The sequence below is a fragment of the Megalopta genalis genome, chromosome 9, assembly GCF_051020955.1.
Source record: "Megalopta genalis isolate 19385.01 chromosome 9, iyMegGena1_principal, whole genome shotgun sequence".
Classification (NCBI taxonomy): Eukaryota; Metazoa; Arthropoda; class Insecta; order Hymenoptera; family Halictidae; genus Megalopta; species Megalopta genalis.
The window spans coordinates 12,524,919-12,545,720 of NC_135021.1; the positions used below are offsets into that span (position 1 = coordinate 12,524,919).

General features: G+C 40.4%; 1 protein-coding gene across 2 annotated transcripts in view; it reads left to right on the forward strand.

Annotated features, from left to right (window-relative positions):
* Positions 1 to 20,802, forward strand: part of LOC117220745 (uncharacterized) — a 475,043-nt gene that overhangs the window by 170,790 nt on the left and 283,451 nt on the right. For both annotated transcript variants that reach the window (XM_033471005.2, XM_033471006.2), the window contains exon 3: positions 688 to 790. In XM_033471005.2, coding sequence (XP_033326896.2) covers positions 688 to 790 — 103 coding nt within the window. The remainder of the gene's footprint in view (positions 1 to 687; positions 791 to 20,802) is intronic.

Here is a 20,802-nt window from a genome sequence, read left to right on the forward strand (position 1 = left end):
ACGTCGGATTCGCCGATTTTTCCATTCGCGCAGATTCGCACGGTTTATAGCTACCTCGTTTGTTAACTTGCTGTAGGATCATGTTCGAGAAAGCTTGAAGACGTTTCTAGCACCATCGGACTCGAGATTTGTACGCTGATTTTATTTATTTGTTTGTTTGTTTGTTTGTTTATTCAGCATAAACGAGTGCCCGTTTTAATCATGTCCGAGAATTCAACATCTTAATAATAACAGGACAACGGAAATATATTTAATGAATGTATCTGAATTCTTTATAAAAGTACAACATTTACAACGTTTACAACGTTGTAACAGGCTCGAAATGATCATTTACATTTAATTGTGCTTGAAACGATCTGTTGAGTCGATTAATATCGCTAACGATGTAGGTAAAAGTGAGGTACAGTTCGTAGCTGTTTTGTAACCTGATATAATAACGAACCGAATATTCTGTAACAAGCGCGAGCATGGTGTAATTCGGATCGCCGCGATTATTATGGCACGATTAAATGCTGATATCGTGGAACAGCTGACCGATGCGTTCAAAAATAATCGAGCTATCACTGGTTAATGGGATGCAAGGCGAATTACACATATCAACTATTTGTATACAAAGTCGCGCAATATGGAAACGATTCGGTTGATGATACTGTAGCCAAAAATTTGCAATTCTCTTTCTTGTTTCAGTCCATCAGGTGCACGGTGACCGGATGTACCTGCGACTCTTTCACCCCTGGAAAACGTCACATCAGGTGCTGCGAGAAGTGCCATCATGGATGGGTGCCACATGGTGAGTACACGTACCCCTAAATCAGCAAATGATTAATTCGCACTTCCATGTGTCACAGACTAATTATGCGTAGTCGTTAAAAAAATATGGGAAGCAATAATAATAATAATAGTAAATAAAAATAACGATAATAAAAAATTTAATCGTAAATGAGTTGTTACATGACAAGTACTCGTACCCACAAATCAGTCGATGATTAATTCGTACTTGCATGTGTCACAGTCTAATTAAGCCTAGCCGTTAAAAATATATATAAAAAGCAATAATAATAATAATAATAAAGAAATTTAATCGTAAATGAGTTGCTACATGGCGAGTACTCGAACCCATATATCGGTCAATCATTAATTCGTACTTCCATGTATCACATACTAATTAAGTTTAGTCGTTAAAAAAAAAACATAAAAAGCAATGATAATAATAATATAATAATAATAATAAAAATAATAATAATAAAATTTAATCGTAAATGAGTTGCAACATGGCGAGTACTCGAACCAATAAATCAGTCAACGATTAATTCGTACTTCCGTATGTCACAGATTAATTAGGTGTAGTAATTTTTACAAAAATATACAGAACAATTATAATAATTACAATAATAATAATAAATTTTAGATTTGTTTAACGGGATTAAAGCTTCATCGCAAAAGAAAGAGAATACGCGAGGATAAGATCGCTAGACTCATCACTGTAATACAGGTTCAGAAAAATAATAGAACGTAGCTCGAAAATTAATCGAATTCGGCCGAACGACTCCGATTTAAAGGGCTGTTGAAGATTTGCAAGAGGGTGGGCGCAGCGTGCACACGGTTAAACGCAAATTTTCGAACTGTCAGCATACTTCATCCGGGCGGCCCTCTGGGACGAAATTCAATTTTCCGACGATGACCAGTGCCGTCCCTTCGCGGCCACCACCCTCTCCGGCCTTCTGCGGGCCAGGCTCGTGGCCACGCGCGAGCATGCATACGTATCGCCGATAGATATAAGAGGGCGCACGCTTTATGCCCTCGTAAGCTTTCGAATGTATGGAGGAACCGATTGGCTGGCGTTCTCCGTCAGTCTCTATACTGGGTGGAACTATTGGGTATTTCGAAATGTTCGTCCTAAATATCGCGAATAATTACAAATTCGTTCGCATTAACCCTTAACTCCTTGCTGGACCTTTTTTTTTACAATTACGATGATTATAAGTACATCGTCGTTCAATTCTTGCTCTATTCAATCACTCGACAAGATTTTGATTTTACACAGAGATCCGCAGTCTGTTAATTAACACATTATATGCGAGACAAGTATTAACCCTTTGCACTCGAAGTTACTTTAACGTCAAAACCAAGACGATACTTCTGGCCTATAGTATTTCTACTTTTAATAATTATTTTCCTGTTGTGCATATAACATTTAGCTTATTTGCTCATGCAGCTTTTTGCACTTGGAACGATTTATTAAATATAGATAAATTTAATAATGCAAGAATTATGCTGAAGAATGATGTAGCAATTTGCAGTTGCACCTTAGAGTCGCCGTTCGACTGCAAAGGGTTAATACCTTTTCATACAGCCTGTTCTATAATTATGTTATCACCTGGCAAGATGTAATTCCTGAGCTCATTTGATGTAACTTCTCCCTCAGCGAAAATGCAATCAGCGGCTTTGTTTACGAGTTATTCACGAAAAACAGTGGCAAATGATCTCGCTTTTCTCATGGTCACTGTTTTTCGTTAATAACTCGTAAACAAAGCCGCGAATTGCATTTTCATTCAGGAAAAAGTTAACTCAAACGACCTCAGAAATTACCCCTTGTTGGGTGTTAACATAATTATGGAACACCCTGTATATTTGAAAGAAACTCCTTTGAAATTCTAAAGATAGTCTAAAAATCGTTAAATAAATATTAAAATTAAATATTGCAATATTAAAAAATCGTTATATACTTGTTATGAAAATCTTATTGTTAGTTTTGAAGATACTAAATAGTTTCTAAAAAGTGGATTTTTTCAAACTTCACTGGTTCTCCCTCGCTAAGCGTGTAAGTGAAGCTCGATCTTGTGACCCGCACAAAATCCGTTAAAAGATTTTCAAGAAGAATCGTCGAAGGCAGCTTGGCCGGTAGCATTCTTCTAAGACAGCAAAGCGAAACGCATTGTTCTTCGATGGTACAGCGGTGAAAAATGTATGAAACAGCGAGGGCTTGGCGAGGGTTAATCGACGCGATAAAAAAGAATGGCTGACGAGGCGCGTTCAAAATTCCCATCCGGCTCTCCGGTCGCAAGATGGACGATCTCTCCCAGCGACACATCCTTTCTCCCCGATGGTGGAACAGGCGGAAGAAGAAGATACCTCGGAGGAAACTGCAACTGCGTTCCCGTGGGACCGGAATTTATATGTATTCCGCGGCCCGTCCAATCTATCGCGGGTCAAGCTGCCGGAATTTTAAGCGCGATACACACCACGCCACGAACATCCTGATCGCCCTCCAGACGTATCAATGCGGGGCGCTTTGTGTCCGTAACATACAGGGTGTCTTGGTCAATTTCTCAAATTTTCGGATCCGCCCGTGGCGTTCCAAACGCGTCCGTGAATTCCGATTCGTTTCTCCCGCGCGAATACGGTATCACGATGGAGAATTTTGAAATATCGTTTGTACCGACTCTTTAAAATACTTCGGGGAAAGAAACAAGTGTCTACGTGGCTTCTGTATCTTGTAATTAATCCGGGCAATTTTTATCGCGCCCGGAAATTTGCGTTCTACTAAGAGTCTTACATTGATTTTACTTTGTCTTGTTTAACACTTTATCTACCGGCAGTTTTCAATAGTAGTATATGTATAATAATCTGTAATAGTATTTATAATAATATCTATGACAGTAGTATACAGTATACTGTTATTTATAACTATATAATAAGTTAATCTAATAATAATCTAATATTATACATATTAATCTAATAATAATCTATAATGGTATTTATAATAATATCTATGACAGTAGTATACAGTATACTGTTATTTATAACTATATAATAAGTTAATCTAATAATAATCCAATATTATATATATTAATCTAATAATAATCTGTAATAGTATTTATAATAATATCTATAACAGTAGTATACAGTATACTGTTATTTATAACTATATAATAAGTTAATCTAATAATAATCTAATAATAATCTATAATGGTATTTATAATAATATCTATGACAGTAGTATACAGTATACTGTTATTTATAACTATATAATAAGTTAATCTAATAATAATCTAATATTATACATATTAATCTAATAATAATCTATAATGGTATTTATAATAATATCTATGACAGTAGTATACAGTATACTGTTATTTATAACTATATCATAAGTTTTCTATAATAAGTCCTTTCAAGATCGAGGATGAACAGAAGGGAGTTTCTAAAACGATGTCTGCGACAGCAATATGCGACAGCAATATTATTGATGCTTTAACAAATTATATAGATTAATATCGTGCAACAGTTTCTTCTGTTGTTGTTATGTAAGAGAAAATGATCGAGTTTCTTCTCGTGCAGCACAATCATCGTCAAAAGTCTGTCAATAGATTGCCGATAAGTAAAGCGTTGATTAGTTGACTTCCAGCGAAGAAATTCGAACGAATCATTTGTCTCTTCATTAAATTGATCGTTTCCCTTCGGAACTGTTCTGTTCGTCGAATTGTTCGCGTTCATTTCGTTCGGAACAGCTCCAGCGAATGACATCAGCTATGAATTACACCGCGAAGACAGCGATCGGAAGGTTGCCTCGATCCTCGTCTCCGAGGCGATTGTTTGACACCGGAGGAACCCGGCCAGTGGCTGATTGCTCGTCGATCGACAACGACCGGGATTTTTTGCCGCACCGAAACGAAACCGGTCCGGGTTAAGAACAAAAGGGGCAGCGACGAATCGTCGGGCGCTCGGCTCGATTTCTAATTCCAGTGGTCCGATCGGCCATGTCGAAAGAGAAATGACTCCGTCGGCGTGTTTCCGAGACCGATCCCGAGCAATTACCGGGATCGTCTTTTGTACCAGCGAGGTTGATGAATGCCAGCGGGCTGATTACCGTCGACAGAGTCGCCCCACCGGCTGACAGTGTAATGTGGCATCGTTTCGGGACGAAAACGGGCCGGGCCCTTTCGGTTGACCGACCAGAAAAATGAAAGACATCCTTTAATGCAGCATTGTGCCTCATCTCCTGCCATTTACTGGCTTTTCATTCTCTCAAAATGAACTTCGCCGTATTGTGAACACGTCACTGCTCGCGCAACGAATTCCTAAAATTCCTATCAGGTTGTTAGACTTAATTGTCTTGTTTATAATTCCGTGAAAATAACAAGTCTGCAGGAAAAGGCTCGACGTTTTACCGTAGAACGAAGCAAACATTTTTACTTTTAATTAAGGATCGTCCTAGCACGGTTCAGCATGTCTCGTACCGTTCGCTAGTGAGAGATTTAGCCAATTAGCTGTTGCGATCTGTTTGAAAAGTGTTTAAATTACTGTAATTATAGTGTGCATTTTTTATAATATAGAATTTTATAAAGAATATCAAAGTGTATATCCTTCTTAACCGGTCAGCTGTTTTTTATTTATTTATTGAATTTGTACGGAAAGTTACCTATTAGTTATAAAATTAAAAATATAGATACAGAGGTTTAGATTGGTATAGATTTCTTTGGTTTTATCGCAACTTTTGTTCCAGTAGCTACGCATCAATTTTCTTCTAAAAAAATGATATAAGATTAAATAAAGAAATATATATATATAGCTAACCGAAATTCCTTAAATTAATATGATAAATCTGTACGGACTACAATAACATTGCGAAATAATTACTAACAAGAACAATAGGTCTTAAATTCTGTTTGAAACAGTGCAGTGAATAATAGAACAAATCGTGAGTGCGCATTATGTATTTACATTAAAGAAAACACGATTGAGCTCGGTTTTGTGTATATTTTATTATGTATATTCGTCATGAAGATACGGCAACATTTAGTATTACGACGAGTATACTCGTCAAAAACAGTTGACTGGTTAATTGGACTGAAATATATATATAGTTCAACTATATCTATAATAATAATAGTTATACTATAATATATATATTCTATATTTCGTTATATTATTCTATAATAATAGTTCAACTATAACTATATAATAGTCCTATCATTCGATAGTGAAAATTGCTAATGATCGGATAGAAGAGCACAGAATTAGGGGACGGTCACTATGAATTCTGCGTAATAGAATAAAACAATGGTATTGGTAATTTGGAAGACGAAAGATCCGGTCGAGAGTCCGTTGCTTGTTCACCTGACAAACGCGCCGGACTTGTTCCGCTTTCGGAGCGAGTCCTCGAGGCGGTTTGGTCCCGAAGGTGACAGGGCCGTGACGCGCGAGCGGGTCGTAGGCTCGTAAGAAATCACGGTCAGGGGTGCACGCTGACAAAGGCCTTTTTAAATTGTAATGAGCTGCCAAAGAGTGAATTATGTGCCTTGTCCAAGTGGCATCGAGTCCTCGAACGAACCCCATCCTATAAAACCCCGTCCATACATACATGCATCGGTCGGCTCTACATATACATACATACATAGATGTATGGGCCGCGTATCGGAGCATCCCCGTGCCGCGAGCAGCCTCCCCACGTCATGAATATATTTACATTGATCGTCCGTCTCGGCATTTTTCATTTGGCCCGTCGTTGTGTCAGCCACCGGCGAACTCTCTTCTCTCTATCCCCTGATACTTTATTTATATCGGCGGGACGTGTCCCACCTTCCGAGAGGGCAACACTTTCCATCCGAAACTGCTAATGATCCTTTCGTCCTTCGGCCGTCACCCCGGAAGTCCGCGAGCCGAGCCAACGTGTCGAGATCTGGCCCGATCCGCGCTGTTCTCAAGAATTTAGAAACGTTTCCTGGAACGTTGCCTGCTTTGATTCGACGTCTATTCAAGTTGTCTCTCTGTCCAAGGGTTCGACTATGAACACGTTAACGAGATTAACCCTCCGAGCTCGGTCAAAATGTCAAACATCTTTTTATTCGAAAAAGTGATATTATCGTGAGAAGAATGAAATGGACAATTAATTCGATATATGTACTTGGAAGTGAGATATCGAGCTCTAATGAAGGAAACGATGTTCCAGAATGTTCATGCTGTATTCTCAAATGTTTGGACCACGATATTATTGTTAGTTTTTGAGAGACAAGTACTTGGAAGTGAGATATCGAGTTCTAATGAAGAAAACGATGTTCCAGAATGTTCATGCTGTATTCTCAAATGTTTGGACCACGATATTATTGCTAGTTTTTGAGAGACAAGTACTTGGAAGTGAGATATCGAGTTCTAATGAAGGAAACGATGTTCCAGAATGTTCATGTTGTATTCTCAAATGTTTGGACCACGATATTATTGCTAGTTTTTGAGAGACAATTGTCTGAAAACTGAATCAGGTGTGAGTGACCCAGTCTGATATACGCGTTTCGCTTTGGAAGCGTGACAGCGGAGGGTGAAGTAAATTTTTAGATAGAGCATTTAAAAAATGAGCATTTTGGAAACTGCATATTTTACCTGAGATGACATTCATCAATCTAATCATTCTGTTTCGTAATTTTCTTGTGCGATGAAACACATTCTTTTTCAATAGGAAATCGAGCCTTACAGTGGTTTCATGCATTTCTAATAAAAATTGTTGAAATACATAATAATAGAAGAATTTGAAAAGTTTGATAATGTCGATATATTTCTTTCAGCTTATTGAAATTATTAAGGAAAAATGAACATTTCTATCCGACTTCTGTGTCCTACGATTGATGCAGGAAATGTTTATCTTGCATGAAGATCCACATTCTGGTCATTACCACTACTAACTACTATTACTATTGCTTAACAAATTCAATAAGTAATGCTGAACGTTTTCGAAGTAGCACAGCAGACCAAAGATTACATTCTTTAAACGTTACGTTCTGATCATTCTGTTGTCTATTTTATCTCGATTCTTTCAATGTCACAAAGAGCACGTCTTCGACGACGATTCGCCGTCGACGATTTTTTCCGAGGACGTAGACATACCGGAAAATAGTCCGAAAATATCGCTGAATTCTTGGATTTGGAACACCGCGGTTGCTCGAATGTATATTCGGCCTGAACGCGTCGAACTCGTGCTCCCAGCACTGAAAACTGTCGTTACGATTTAACGTGTCGTCGGTCCGGGAAACTCGCGTCGGAATTCGAAACGTGTCTCTCCTCCCGATCCGGTCACAGTTACCATTCACAATTTTATCGCCTTCGTTCACTTCGAAATAGAAACCGACGGTAGTGTAACGACTGCGAGGGAATGCGCCGTTAATGCACAACTCGATGCGCCGCGCTTCCTGCCGATGCTGCGGGTCATACAGCCCTATAACGCATTCTGTAACTGCCTCGAAACTTTCAGGCTATTTCGGTACCTGTTAACGCTTACTGCGAACGGGACATCGTCGCTTCTTTAACCGAATCGACGGAATTTCATCGGTGCGACTTTCTAGCTAATGGAAAAGTGACTCCGGTCGTGTATTAACACGTTCCGTGCCACGTGTACCATCGATGGTACACGCTTGCATGTTTACTTAGTGAACTGAACAAATTGTTTACAAGAAATTTAGAACCGAAGAATCAATTTCCACCGCAAGAATGGGCGTTGATAAGTTTTTGTTACGTTGTTATGTGTACGAGAATTAATAATTGCACGTAATACATCAAGTTTTAGTCAAATATCAAAGTGTGAAGATTCGAGTAAAAAAAGCTCGGCACGGAACGTGTTAATGTCGACTTTCGACGATGTTATTCACCGCACTCGTGGCCGAAATTTTCGATGTGCTTCACGCGATTTTGAAAGAAATGGCATCGTACATTTTCGTACGTCTAGAACAAGAAACAGATGAAGGAAAAATGAAGTGATCGTTTTGACCAGTACGATAATTGTGTCAGAAGAGAATATAGGATCAAGTATCTTGAATCTAGACTATCAGTGTAAGCAGATCGAGAGTATTCAACACCGATTTTTGCGATTTGCGCCCTGATAATCGTAATTATGATTACCTTATGTGTGTTCAAGTTTAAACTTTCTCCTCTTCAACATACTTTACTTGATCTCTTATTCGCGTTTTAAACCATCAATGGTTTCGTCTCGTAATCCTTATTAATAGACAGATTTTATTTTATCGCATCTCGATCTTTCGTTAAACACCAAACTATTTTATGACGAAAAGGTGGAATCATATCACATTGTACGGCGATAATAACTAAACGGATGATAGGAAATAGGATTTTCAAAAACATTAGTATCTACTACAAACAATCGGATTTTTTTCTATCCGAGCGTGTTTTGTGCGCCAGATGCGTCGTCTTCTTGACACCTACAGTTGATCTGTAATCTTTTCCTACGTTTTCCAAAGAGATTCTTCTCCCCGTCAATAAATAATAACAACTAGACTGCGGATTTTAATGCGAGATACAGTAATGTCTCCCTAATTGACGCTCAGATTGCGCACAAAAATGGGCAATTTGGGAAGAGGAGGTACGATTAATCGAGCCTTGCGGCTCGTTTTTATAGTCCTTGACAATCAATAACCATAAAAAAACGAGCCGCGAAGCTCGAACAATCGTATCTCCTCTTCCAAAATTGTCCACTTTTGTGGACAATCTGTGCGTCAATTAGGGAGACATTACTGTATAAATCGTCTGCATTATTTGTAAGGAATACACACTAAATAGTAAGTCCATTCTTTCTTTATTCACTTGAATGGATTAAAAGTAAAACATCGACACGTTCAAATCCTTTTAATCGTTCTTCTATTTTAAATGGCGACGACTCAGTTTCGTCGTAAATGCATAACATCCGCAGTAATAAAAACAACATTGGAAACGCGCGAAAGGGCTTTTGGTTCAAGGACAATGGAGGAAGCATCTTGGGCTCCTGTGTAAGACGTCGGGCGTTCGCGAAGCGGACGAAACGCATTCGTCGGAGCGTTGCACGCGAAGCACGCGCGGAAACAGCGAAATTCAGTCTGTACGAACCGTACGTGCATCTAATAAATAGTTGGTGGCTGGGTACCGGCCGATTAACCGTCCGGGGCGCACGGCAGAATTTCTTTCTGCTCCCATATAACCTTAGACGGGAGCGGATACGCATACTTTAAATTCCGATGCCCTTCCTGGTAATACAGAGAGAAAGAGCGAGAGAGGGAGAGAGAGGGGGAGAGAGGAGCGAGCAATTTAGCGTAGCCGGTCAAGCACAAGCAGAATTTCCCGAAGTTCGCCTTCCAATACTTTACGTGCCTGGAAACCAGTCATCTACGTCGTCCGCTCTCGGGATCCACAATCCACGCCAATTAACTGTTTTTCATCGTCTGTCCGGCGAGGTACTGGCCCCGTCCACGACCTCTTTCCGATGCATCGCGTGCACCGCGATGGTCCTCGATCGTAGAGCCATCGATTACGCTGCGATGATGATGACCGCCGACGTCGTTGCCGCGTTGTTGATGTTCCTCTTGCTCTCTGCCGTTGCTCTTGCCGTTGCCGTTGCTGTTGCGCGTAGCCAGAACGAATTTATTGGGTTCGCGATCGCCGACGCCCCTTCCTTCCAGTCTCAAGGAATTTCAAAAGTGGATACAGAGTGGATAGAAACGGGCGGGGTCAAGTGCTCGCCAGTTACCGCCCCGTATTTCACTTTGTTATTAATTTCTTCCTGTCCTGCACACAGGCTCTGCCATGATCTCGCCTTCGCGTTGCTGCCTTTATGATTGTCGTTCCAGGCTGCCAAGAAATAGTCAGACTTTTGTCCTTAAGTGCAGTCGACCTTCGACGATGTTCAGGCTATTTTTTAACAGTCTAATCGACTGTTTCATTTTAAGATTCTTCGGAAGATCCCCTTGATATAGACGAAATGACTGGTTTGTGATTTTTTCCTTTTCCGATTCTTGATATTTTTTAAATGTTTCCATGAGAAATTGCTGAACGAACTTCTTTAGTTAAGTATACAGGGTAAGTCTCGTAACGTGTCGACCTCAAATAACTCGTAAAATATTTGTTGTATGAGAAAATGTTTCGGATAGAAGGTGCATGGCTTCCAAGGGGACACGTAGTATTGTAATCGGTATTATGTTATTTTGCTTTTTTATCAAGATATGAAGGTTACTTTCAATTTTTTTAAATGGAATAGTTAATATTTCTTCCCGAACTTGGATAAAGCGTTGATTCTATCGTTCGAGATTCAAATAAATCCAATCATGTCATTATTTACAATCATGTTTAGGGCTCGGTAGTTCTAGTGTTAATCCCTTGCGGTACCTCAACGAGTCAGAATCGTGGTGGTGATTTCTATTAACCCTTTGCACTCGAAGCTATTTTAACTCTAAAATATAAAATCATTTTTCGAACTTATAGTATTTCTATTTTATATGGCAAAATATGCATATGAAATTGACACTTGGGACTCACCCAATAGTTACATTCTTAACAATTTTTTAAATCTAAACTTTGTTAATATAAAAGTTATCTTAAAGCGTGATACAACAAATTTTAGTGGTGCCTCAGAGTCGCCAGTCGCTATTTTCAAAAGAATTTTCACATTATTAAATTTGTCTGTATTCGATAAATTGGCAAATAATAGAGAAGTTTTCTGTAAGCATGCGCGTTCAATTTCATATGTATCAAATAAAAACAATCGTATCAAATGGAAATACTGTAGGACTGAAACAAATGTCTTCACTTCGGATTTAAAATAGTCTCGAGTGCAGAGAGTTTAATAAACTGTTAGGTATGAATGTTGTTCCGTTCCATTAAGTCGGAATCAAATTCTATTCTCTTGTCACCGATATAAACATTCAAGCAGATGCGAACACACAATAAAAGTTTCTTTTTCCTTTAAGAAATTATTGCGATCGAAGAAGTTCTAATCATTGTAACTGTAAAGAAAATCGTACGGTAACGGGTTAACCTTTTCACTGCTGCAGACGTATATTTGCGATATGTCCATTATATCTATTGTAATCTATTATAATCTGCCATAATCTATAATATATTACAACAGATATAATATACAAGGTGTTCCACAATTATTTTAACAGCCGAAAATGAGGGGTAGCTGAGGTCATTTGAAGTAACTTTTTCCTTTGCGAAAATGCAATCTACGGCTTTGTTTGCGAGTTATTAACGAAAAACACTGGCCAATGAGAGGTGACGGTGCGAGAGAGAGAGAGAGAGAGTCCGTGAGAGAGTCCGCAGCACGAGGCTTTGACAGAAGGTCGGGTTGAAGCAAGTCTCGCATGCATGAAAACGCAGCGCGCATTATCGAACCCCGACGAAAGCACAGACTTCTCGAGGAATCGAGAACTTTAATCAAGTTAACGGTTTCGGGATTCGGACCATTCGTTGACGGGTCCGATCGCATCGAAACGACGCTCGTTTGCATAATAATTTCGGTCGAACCGATTTTCCGCGATCGGCCATCGCGAGGATAATCGCTTCCGTCCACAAATCACCCAAGGTCTCGCGACTCTCCAAACAACGATTTGTGTCCCGGCTGGCCGGCCAATTACAGGCAAATTTATTCGGCTTTCTCGTGTAAACGCGAAAGATTCAATGCTTCGATATTACCGGTCGAACGCGCGCGCGTGCTGCGCGGGGCAGAGGGCAGGCCGCGGAACAAAGGGCGCGACAGAAGGGGGGTGCGCAACCCCTCGCGAGTCCGGTGTGTAATTCACGGTTTGCCGGTGCATTTATTAACCGGGTACAAGGCGTGTCACTCCGGGCGACGCCTATTCCATGATTTATCGTGCGCGGCCCAAGACGCGTAAATCCCCTGCGCGGGGCTCGCCAATTCGGCTGTCTTTCCTCTGGCACCCTGTCTGCCGAGTTGCCAGTGCTGGCGGCTTCGGTTTCTTACAGCTGCCGAACGAACCGTCGCCGCAGATGCGCTTCAACCCTGTCATTCGAACACCTCATCTACGATCCTTTTCCATCAGCGATTGTTAAAAAGATAAGGCAAGTTATCGAAAGAGTTTTAAGCGGTGCAATATTTGGCCCTATTTTCACTCTATCTTTCATTTCTTAAAATTACAAAATAGCACAGGTGAATACTATTGTTTGGAATCGCACTCGATAGAAGAGTTGGACATTGTTCGAATTGTTTCGAATAAATATTTACGTAAAATAATCATCCGAATGAATCCTTTTCAGTCGAACATTTTTTATTCGAATAATTCATAATTCGGCATTTACTCTATCTAGTTATTCGAATAAATTGTTCGAATAGACATTGTAAAATTATGTTGAATATTAATGCGAATATTAATACGAATTTTTACGTGTTTCTGTAAGAATGTATTTGGACGAATACAATCGGGATCAGTTCAATCTCAATTCCTCTGCACCCGTAGTAATATCATTTAGTTATGCATCAATGATCAATCAACCTAAAAGTAACAAGCTTTCCGATGCAACATTTGTAAAGAAGATAATTGTAAAAGGCAACGCAAAGAAAAAGGAAAAAATGTGAAACTTTACAGTCGATCATTTTTCTCCAAATCGATTATTTTCCGTATGAATTCTTCTACGAATAAATTCGTATTCGAATGAAATCTTCTACGGATAAATTCTTATTCCATTGGATATTTCTTCGATAGCGTCGAATAAGATCGTGTTCGTTATAGTCTTTATCTCTTATCCGTTATCCGAATCAAATTTTGCACAACAGAACAGTTGTTCTCGATGCAACGAACGATCTCTTAATAACATAGAAAAATGGAACCAAGGCGAAAGAAAAAATCTCGAATCGAATTTCTAACACAGAAACCAGCGGAAAGGTTTCAAAATTGTAACCAATTGTTCGGCCCCGTCTTGTGCAACAATAACAAATGCCACCATCGATCTCGCGGCGTCCGTGATCCATCGAAATCCGTGGTCCATCCATCCGCATCTAATCAGAGTCGAAAAAACGATCGAGAGAAGAAATAATCGTGAGGCTCTAAAGAGATCGAGAATGATGTGATCCCATGGTCGGCAAACCGGACGATGATTGACGATCGTCTATTCGGTCGCTGGAATTTGTCAGTCCGGGGTCCGCGGTCGGCCATAGGTGTTCCCTCGACCTCCAGATATCGATCTTCCTTTATTACACGAATCGAAATCGAGAGAGAGAGAGAGAGAGAGAGAGAGAGGGTGGGAGAGAGAGAAACAGAGAAGCCGCCGTTCCCTTCCGCGCGGAGAAAAACTAAGTCTTAATAAAGCTAGGCCAAGATAAATTGGTACATTAGCATCTCGGCCGTGATTCATGGTGACGTCCTCGGGCTTGGCGGACGTGGAGGGGGTATGATGTATGGCCGTCGGCATTGGTTTCGTATTAGAGCAAACGGGCTCGTGTTTTAGGTCTTAAAAGCCGCGACCGTCCTTAATGGGGTGTAATGCACCCCCGGGAAACACTGTGGATGCTTGCTGCCGTGACTTGTGCTTTTCCGGACCATCTGCCAGCCGCCTATTGTCTCATCTGAGTGGCACAGCTTGATCTCCACGCGGAATAACAGCACGCGCTGTCTTTAATTTCTTCTGTTCAGATGTCCATCAATAATTCCCAAAACTGAGAAAAGATTATAATCTTTCATTTAGGACACCCTTACCGAGAAGAATATGCTACTGAATATTCATGAAATTATAGATACTATTTTCTGAATTATTCGAACAAAGCATTTTTCGAATTATTCGAATACAGAATTATTCGAACAAGAAATTTGAATAAGAAATTATTCGAATACAGAATTCTTCGAATTATTTGAATACAGAATTATTCGAGTATAGAATTTTTTAATAAGAAATTATTCGAATACAGAATTCTTCGAATTATTTGGATAAAAAATGACTTGAATGCAGAATTTGTTGAATTATTTGAATAAGAGATCGTTCGAATACAGAATTTTTTGAATTATTTGGATAAGAGATTATTCGAATTATTTGAATAAAAAATGATTCGAATGTAGAATTTTTCGAATAAAATAATCGGCTGAAAAGAATTCATTCGGATAATTATCTTGGATAAATATTTATTCGAATAATAGCCCAACTCTATATTGACGAAGCCGCGATAAAGTATTGATAAACGTGTATCTATTTCCACGTTACTTTTCCCCACGAAAAATCTCCACGAAGTTAGTGCATACTCCTGAAACGCTAGGTAAATTATCCTACAAAATTTGAGAAAGAATCGCAGCGTTCTCTCTGACTAAAAAATCACAAACATGATGTATTTCCTGAAGTAAACAAACCCTCAAAAAATGATAACTGGAATTCGGGAAAGCCGGCAATGTTAATTAAAATAAAACTCTGAAGCGATGCGAGAAGCAAAGGAAACTACAATTTGCATGGATAAATATAAAATGCTTGTTTACAATTTCTTACATACGTCGATGCAATGGCGGAGCATCGTATGTATAGACTGGAATGTCATCCTCCGGATGACCGATCCCGCGGCCGATCTCGTGGAACAAGCAATTCCCGGGATTAGGATTAAATATTGATGGCCAGCTTGATACAGATTAATGTGGAGTCCTCCGCAGACCGTCCCGACGGCGATTTGTCACTGGTCGGCTGGGTTCACCCCCGCAACCAGCTAGAGCTGCTGGAGCAACGGATGATCGCCACCTCGGACGTCGCACAGATCCTCCGGCCCTCTTATCTGCTCCGTTCCTCTCTCTTTATCTGCGGATTCGACCCTAGACGCTCCGCTATGATTAACTGCGCATCTCGAGATCGTTTCTACTAGGAGATACGAGTCGCCATGGGAATCTATTAGCGAAAGGATGCGCGATAACGCCGAATTCAAGGATACCGTGTGAACAATTTCGTCGACCACTGCTGTCTAAACAAACGCGAACAGATTCGTCTTTGTTTCTTAACCCTCGGACAACGGACCATTTATACAATTATATAATTGACGATGTTTATGGCGATTATCAGTTCTGTTCATCAATGTTTAAAAACATGTCGCTGCTCTGATTCGATGCTGAGATATATCTAAATAATGAAGTTTAGAAGAAAAGGCAACTAAAGTTTTATTTTTCCAATAATAATTTGATTCTCGAAAATAATGTAATATTATGTTCACTAAACTCTGTACTAATATACAGGGTGTTCCACAATTATCCTAACAGCCGAAAATGAGGGGTAGCTGAGGTCATTTGAAGTAACTTTTTCCTTTGCGAAAATGCAATCTGCGGCTCTGTTTACGAGTTATTAACGGAAAACACTGACCAATGAGAGGTGACGGCGCGAAGTTCGAGAGCCCGCAGCACGAGGCTTTGACAGATGGTCGGGATGGACTCGAGCCGCGTTCGAAGTATTGAACAAATCACGAAGCGAGAACTTTCCGGATTTTTTTTACTACGTAACAGTAATATTTTTAAGAAAACGCTGTTAATCTTCACTGTACACCTTGCTTAAAAATTTCATATGTTGACCTTGACATAACCTTGACATAACCTTGACATAACTTTGATATGTCCTTGAAATAACCTTGATATGTCCATGACATAACCTTGATGTAACCTTGATATGTCCTTGACATAACTTTGATATGTCCTTGACATAACTTTGATATGCCAAGGTTATTGATAATATTCTTCATATTTCTCTCTAACAAATATATCCCTTACGTCCTTTAACACGATTATTATTTATTAAATTAGCTTTGCGAATCATCCGTTGAACTGTGTTCGGACACGGAATTATTTAAATTAAAATATCATTTACGTACTTTGTTAATCTTCACTGTACACCTTGCTTAAAAATTTCATATGTTGCACACAAGGTGTCATCACACTAGAAAATTCTAAGTTCTAAAGTAAGGTGAACAGCGTTTTTCTTAAAAATATCACTGTTACGTAGTAAACAAAATCTGTCAAAGTCTCGTGCTGCGGGCTCTCGAACTTCGCGCCGTCACCTCTCATTGGTCAGTGTTTTCCGTTAATAACTCGTAAACAAAGCCGCAGATTGCATTTTCGCAAAGGAAAAAGTTACCTCAAATGACCTCAGCTACCCCTCATTTTTGGCTGTTAAAATAATTGTGGAACACCCTGTATATTGAAAAAAGTAAAATGAAGTAAATATAAATATAAGTGAATATAGTAAAGAAAAAACTTTATACAAAAATATGGATATTTTAGTATCTTAATATTTCTCCAGATATACACAAAGAACATGGAACAGTGAGTTAATGCTTTTGCGTTATAAATCTAAAGATATGTCAATATCGCATTATCCAGATAATATTATTTGATATGAAATACATATTTGGTCGAAACGCACACACCGAAATGCAACCCGCACGCCGTGGGTTAAATCTGGGGACTGGTTAACCATTTTTATCGATCGATCTCCCGGTTCTCGATAAATGAGATTAAGAGATTGAAATAAAAAATGCGAATATTTTTCTTTCATATCCACGTTCCTGTATGTTACACATTTGCATACACTGCGAATGCTTAAAGATCCGCGTTAACACAAAAAAAAATCTGCTCGGCCTGAACTCAATTCTATCGAACTCTGTATACGACGGTTTTTTCCGGTCGTTTAGCGTGCAATAAATGCGTAAAGGTACGTATTATGTCCAATCGTAAGACGCTTCATAATATTAGAAGGTTTATATTATGAGACCACAAAAATAATTGCCGGCAAGATGAGGGGTTAGTGTAAGATACGCGCTATAAAACGAGATATGTATTGTTATTTAATCCTTTACGTCCAGAAGGTACTTTATTGCACCACTTTCATCGGAATGCTGCCACTGACCAAATAGGCTCGTGCTTTTTTAAGCGATTGAACTCGATTCGATTGAAAGTACAGTCGTACGTAATTTATAGCTCGATGCCGGCAAAAAACATCTTATACTTGGATGCTCTGCTTAAACAGTCCTTTAGCGACGAAAAGAAAAATTCCAAGGGAGCACGAGTCTTTATTGGCACCACTTTTTCCGTTTCATTTACACTTTATAATTCTCATCAACGATTTAAGCAATTTCTTTGTATTTGATTCTGTTCGAAGGACTTGCAACAAAGAAAGAAGAAACAGGTGAAAACGATACAATCCGAGTCTGTCGAAAACTATAGAGTATCAAAAATTCGTTCTCTCAAATACTTACAATTCGTGCTGGCCAATTTTTTCAGGCATTGCCATCGCCGAGATCTTACTGAAAATTTGCATGGGCGTGACCAAGTGACGTCACTGTCCAGCAAGAAAAATCGCAACGAAAACAAGAGCGCGGACGAGGGTGCGAAAAAATCGCGCGAGTCGAGAGAATCGAGAACGCCGGAACGAGAGGATTGGCGCGTCGAAGATTAGCGGGAACGAAAAATCGCTGGTTGAATGTTTGCCACATGGAACGCGTCGCGGGTTCTCGAACGGCTGACGGTTTACGGAAGGCGTCGCGGCGCTCGGAAAGACTGCGAGCGGAAGCGGGGTCAGGGGGTGTGGGTGGCACGGGTCGACGCGCGTGTCGTCGCTCGAAGCCGGCAGTGAAAATGGTTTGTGCCAGAAAGTCTCGGATAAGTTAAACACGGGCCGCGGTCCGGGGGCGTCGTAAAGCGCCGCGGCGCCTCGGTGTTTACAGGGAGACGTCGAGGCCCACCAACCGCGTCATCCCTTTCCATCGACACCGATCGTTCGGTCTTTCTCGCGCCGGTGCGTCGCGGCGCGGCTGCCGGGCGTCGCGTCGATTCACTCTACTTGCTCGGCCGTCTATTTTCGGCCGCGTGACAAATCTTCTATGCCGGCCGGATTTATCGAGCGACATTCTGGCCCGTGCCGTGCCCATATGGTGGCCACGCGAGCTATTTTCGACGCCGAGGTGCGATCCCTGCCTCCCTTCGACAAGTGTAACCACTCGGACACCGTAATTCCGCGTTGCCGAACCGAGGCCCGATTTATCGCGACACGTTCCATCAAAATTGCTCCATGCTCGCCGGATCATTCGCTTTTATTCAAGATTCCTCCTGGAAAATGGTACATGGCACTTAATTGCAAATTTTGCGCATCGGAATCGATGCTCGATTTATCGCGACACTTTCCGTCAAAATTGCTCCATGCTCGCCGAATCATTCGCTTTCATTCAAGATTCCTCCTGGAAAATGGTACATGGCACTTAATTGCAAATTTTGCGCATCGGAATCGATGCTCGATTTATCGCGACACTTTCCATCAAAATTGCTCCATGCTCGCCGGATCATTCGCTTTTGTTCAAGATTCCTCCTGGAAAATGATACATGTGCAATAATAGTAAACGTGCTATAGAATAAGTCAAAATAAGAAAAGACTTAATTGCAAATTTTGCGCATCGAAATCGATGCTCGATTTGTCGCGACACTTTCCATCAAAATTGCTCCATGCTCACCGGATCATTCGCTTTTATTCAAGATTCCTCCTGGAAAATGATACATGTGCAATAATCGATGCTCGATTTGTCGCGACACGTTCCATCAAAATTGGTCCATGCTCGCCGGATCATTCGCTTTTGTTCAAGATTCCTCCTGGAAAATGATACATGTGCAATAATAGTAAACGTGCTATAGAATAAGTCAAAGTAAGAAAATACTTAATTGCAAATTTTGCGCATCGGAATCGATGCTCGATTTATCGCGACACGTTTCATCGAAATTGCTCCATGCCTGCCATATATAATTGTCCTAGATTGATGTCATTCTACGTGAAAAGTGATGGATAATAAAAAATTCGGTATTTCGAAGTTCAGATAATCGGTTTCAATGTAGTTTAAAGTTGGCAGAGTTTTAGATTCCACGAAAGCGTTCGAAGGCAATATTGTTCAGGTCTTTGACAAATAGGCAGTTGTTACAGAGATAATCGTAATTAGTGGACTGTGGATTTTGCGCATTAATGACGGAAACGAGTAAATCAAATACGAAGTAGGAGACACGTTTAAAAAACGTAAAGATATTACTGTGTTCCTCTGAACTCGTTGAAATCGTTGAAAAAAATAGAAACGAATGTCTAAATGGTTCATGCAGTTCGCAATAAATGCAGACAATTCCTATTTCGCATAAAAATCTAGCAACAAGTAATAAGACTGTTTCTTACGAAATAAGAAATATCAGTTTGAGAAATATCAATTTAGGCCGGAAGTGCGGCGATTTTCGTTTGTAAGCACGGTGGTCTGCAACTGCGTCAGGATAACAAGAGTTTTACGACTGTTATTACATTATACTGTCCTCGGAGCTCGCGACGTTAAACGGTATTTAGCCTCGATTTACGTTTCCCTCGAATTTATCGTCGAACCAGCTCTGTAAAACGGTCCACAACGTTTGCCCAATTATTGCTCGGTATTCAGGCACGCCAATTAAACGGGGCTTCTATTAAAGTTTTATAAGACCTAACAACCCCGTGAGACGAGGAACGGGAGCGGTCCTTCCTGTCGCGCGAACGGCCCAGAAAAAAGCGAAAACGAAAGGAGATCCACGGAGCAGGGAGCAACCGCGATCGGTTACAACCGGACGCAGGCCGCGCAAGCGAGTCCAGCCGATTAAAGAGTGCTGCGTAACGAGTGTTTCGCCCGATCGTTCGTGTAATTAATGGCGGGACAGTGCGCCCGGACAGGCCGCGCCGTGTAATAATCGGTAATTACTCACGGTAATTAAATAATGCGTTTATCGGTGTGCAATCAGCTGGATGGGTGGCCCGAATCGCGCTGCTCCGCGCTCCGCTCTGCTCCGTTCTGCTCCGCTCTGCGCGCTGATCTTCTCTTCCTTCGATCCTCTAACTGGCCAACGCTCTCTCGATAAATCTTTTCCACTTTGCTGGCCACGCTGCCATGCTTTGCCGCAGCGTATTTTTCGCCGCTGAAGAGACCAGGCTCTGTCCTCTACCTAAAAATATTCTTCTAAAATCCTCGATGTAATTGCTGGAATAATAATATCGCGTTCAAAGAAAGTAAATCGGTAAATTCTTATTGCATTTTTC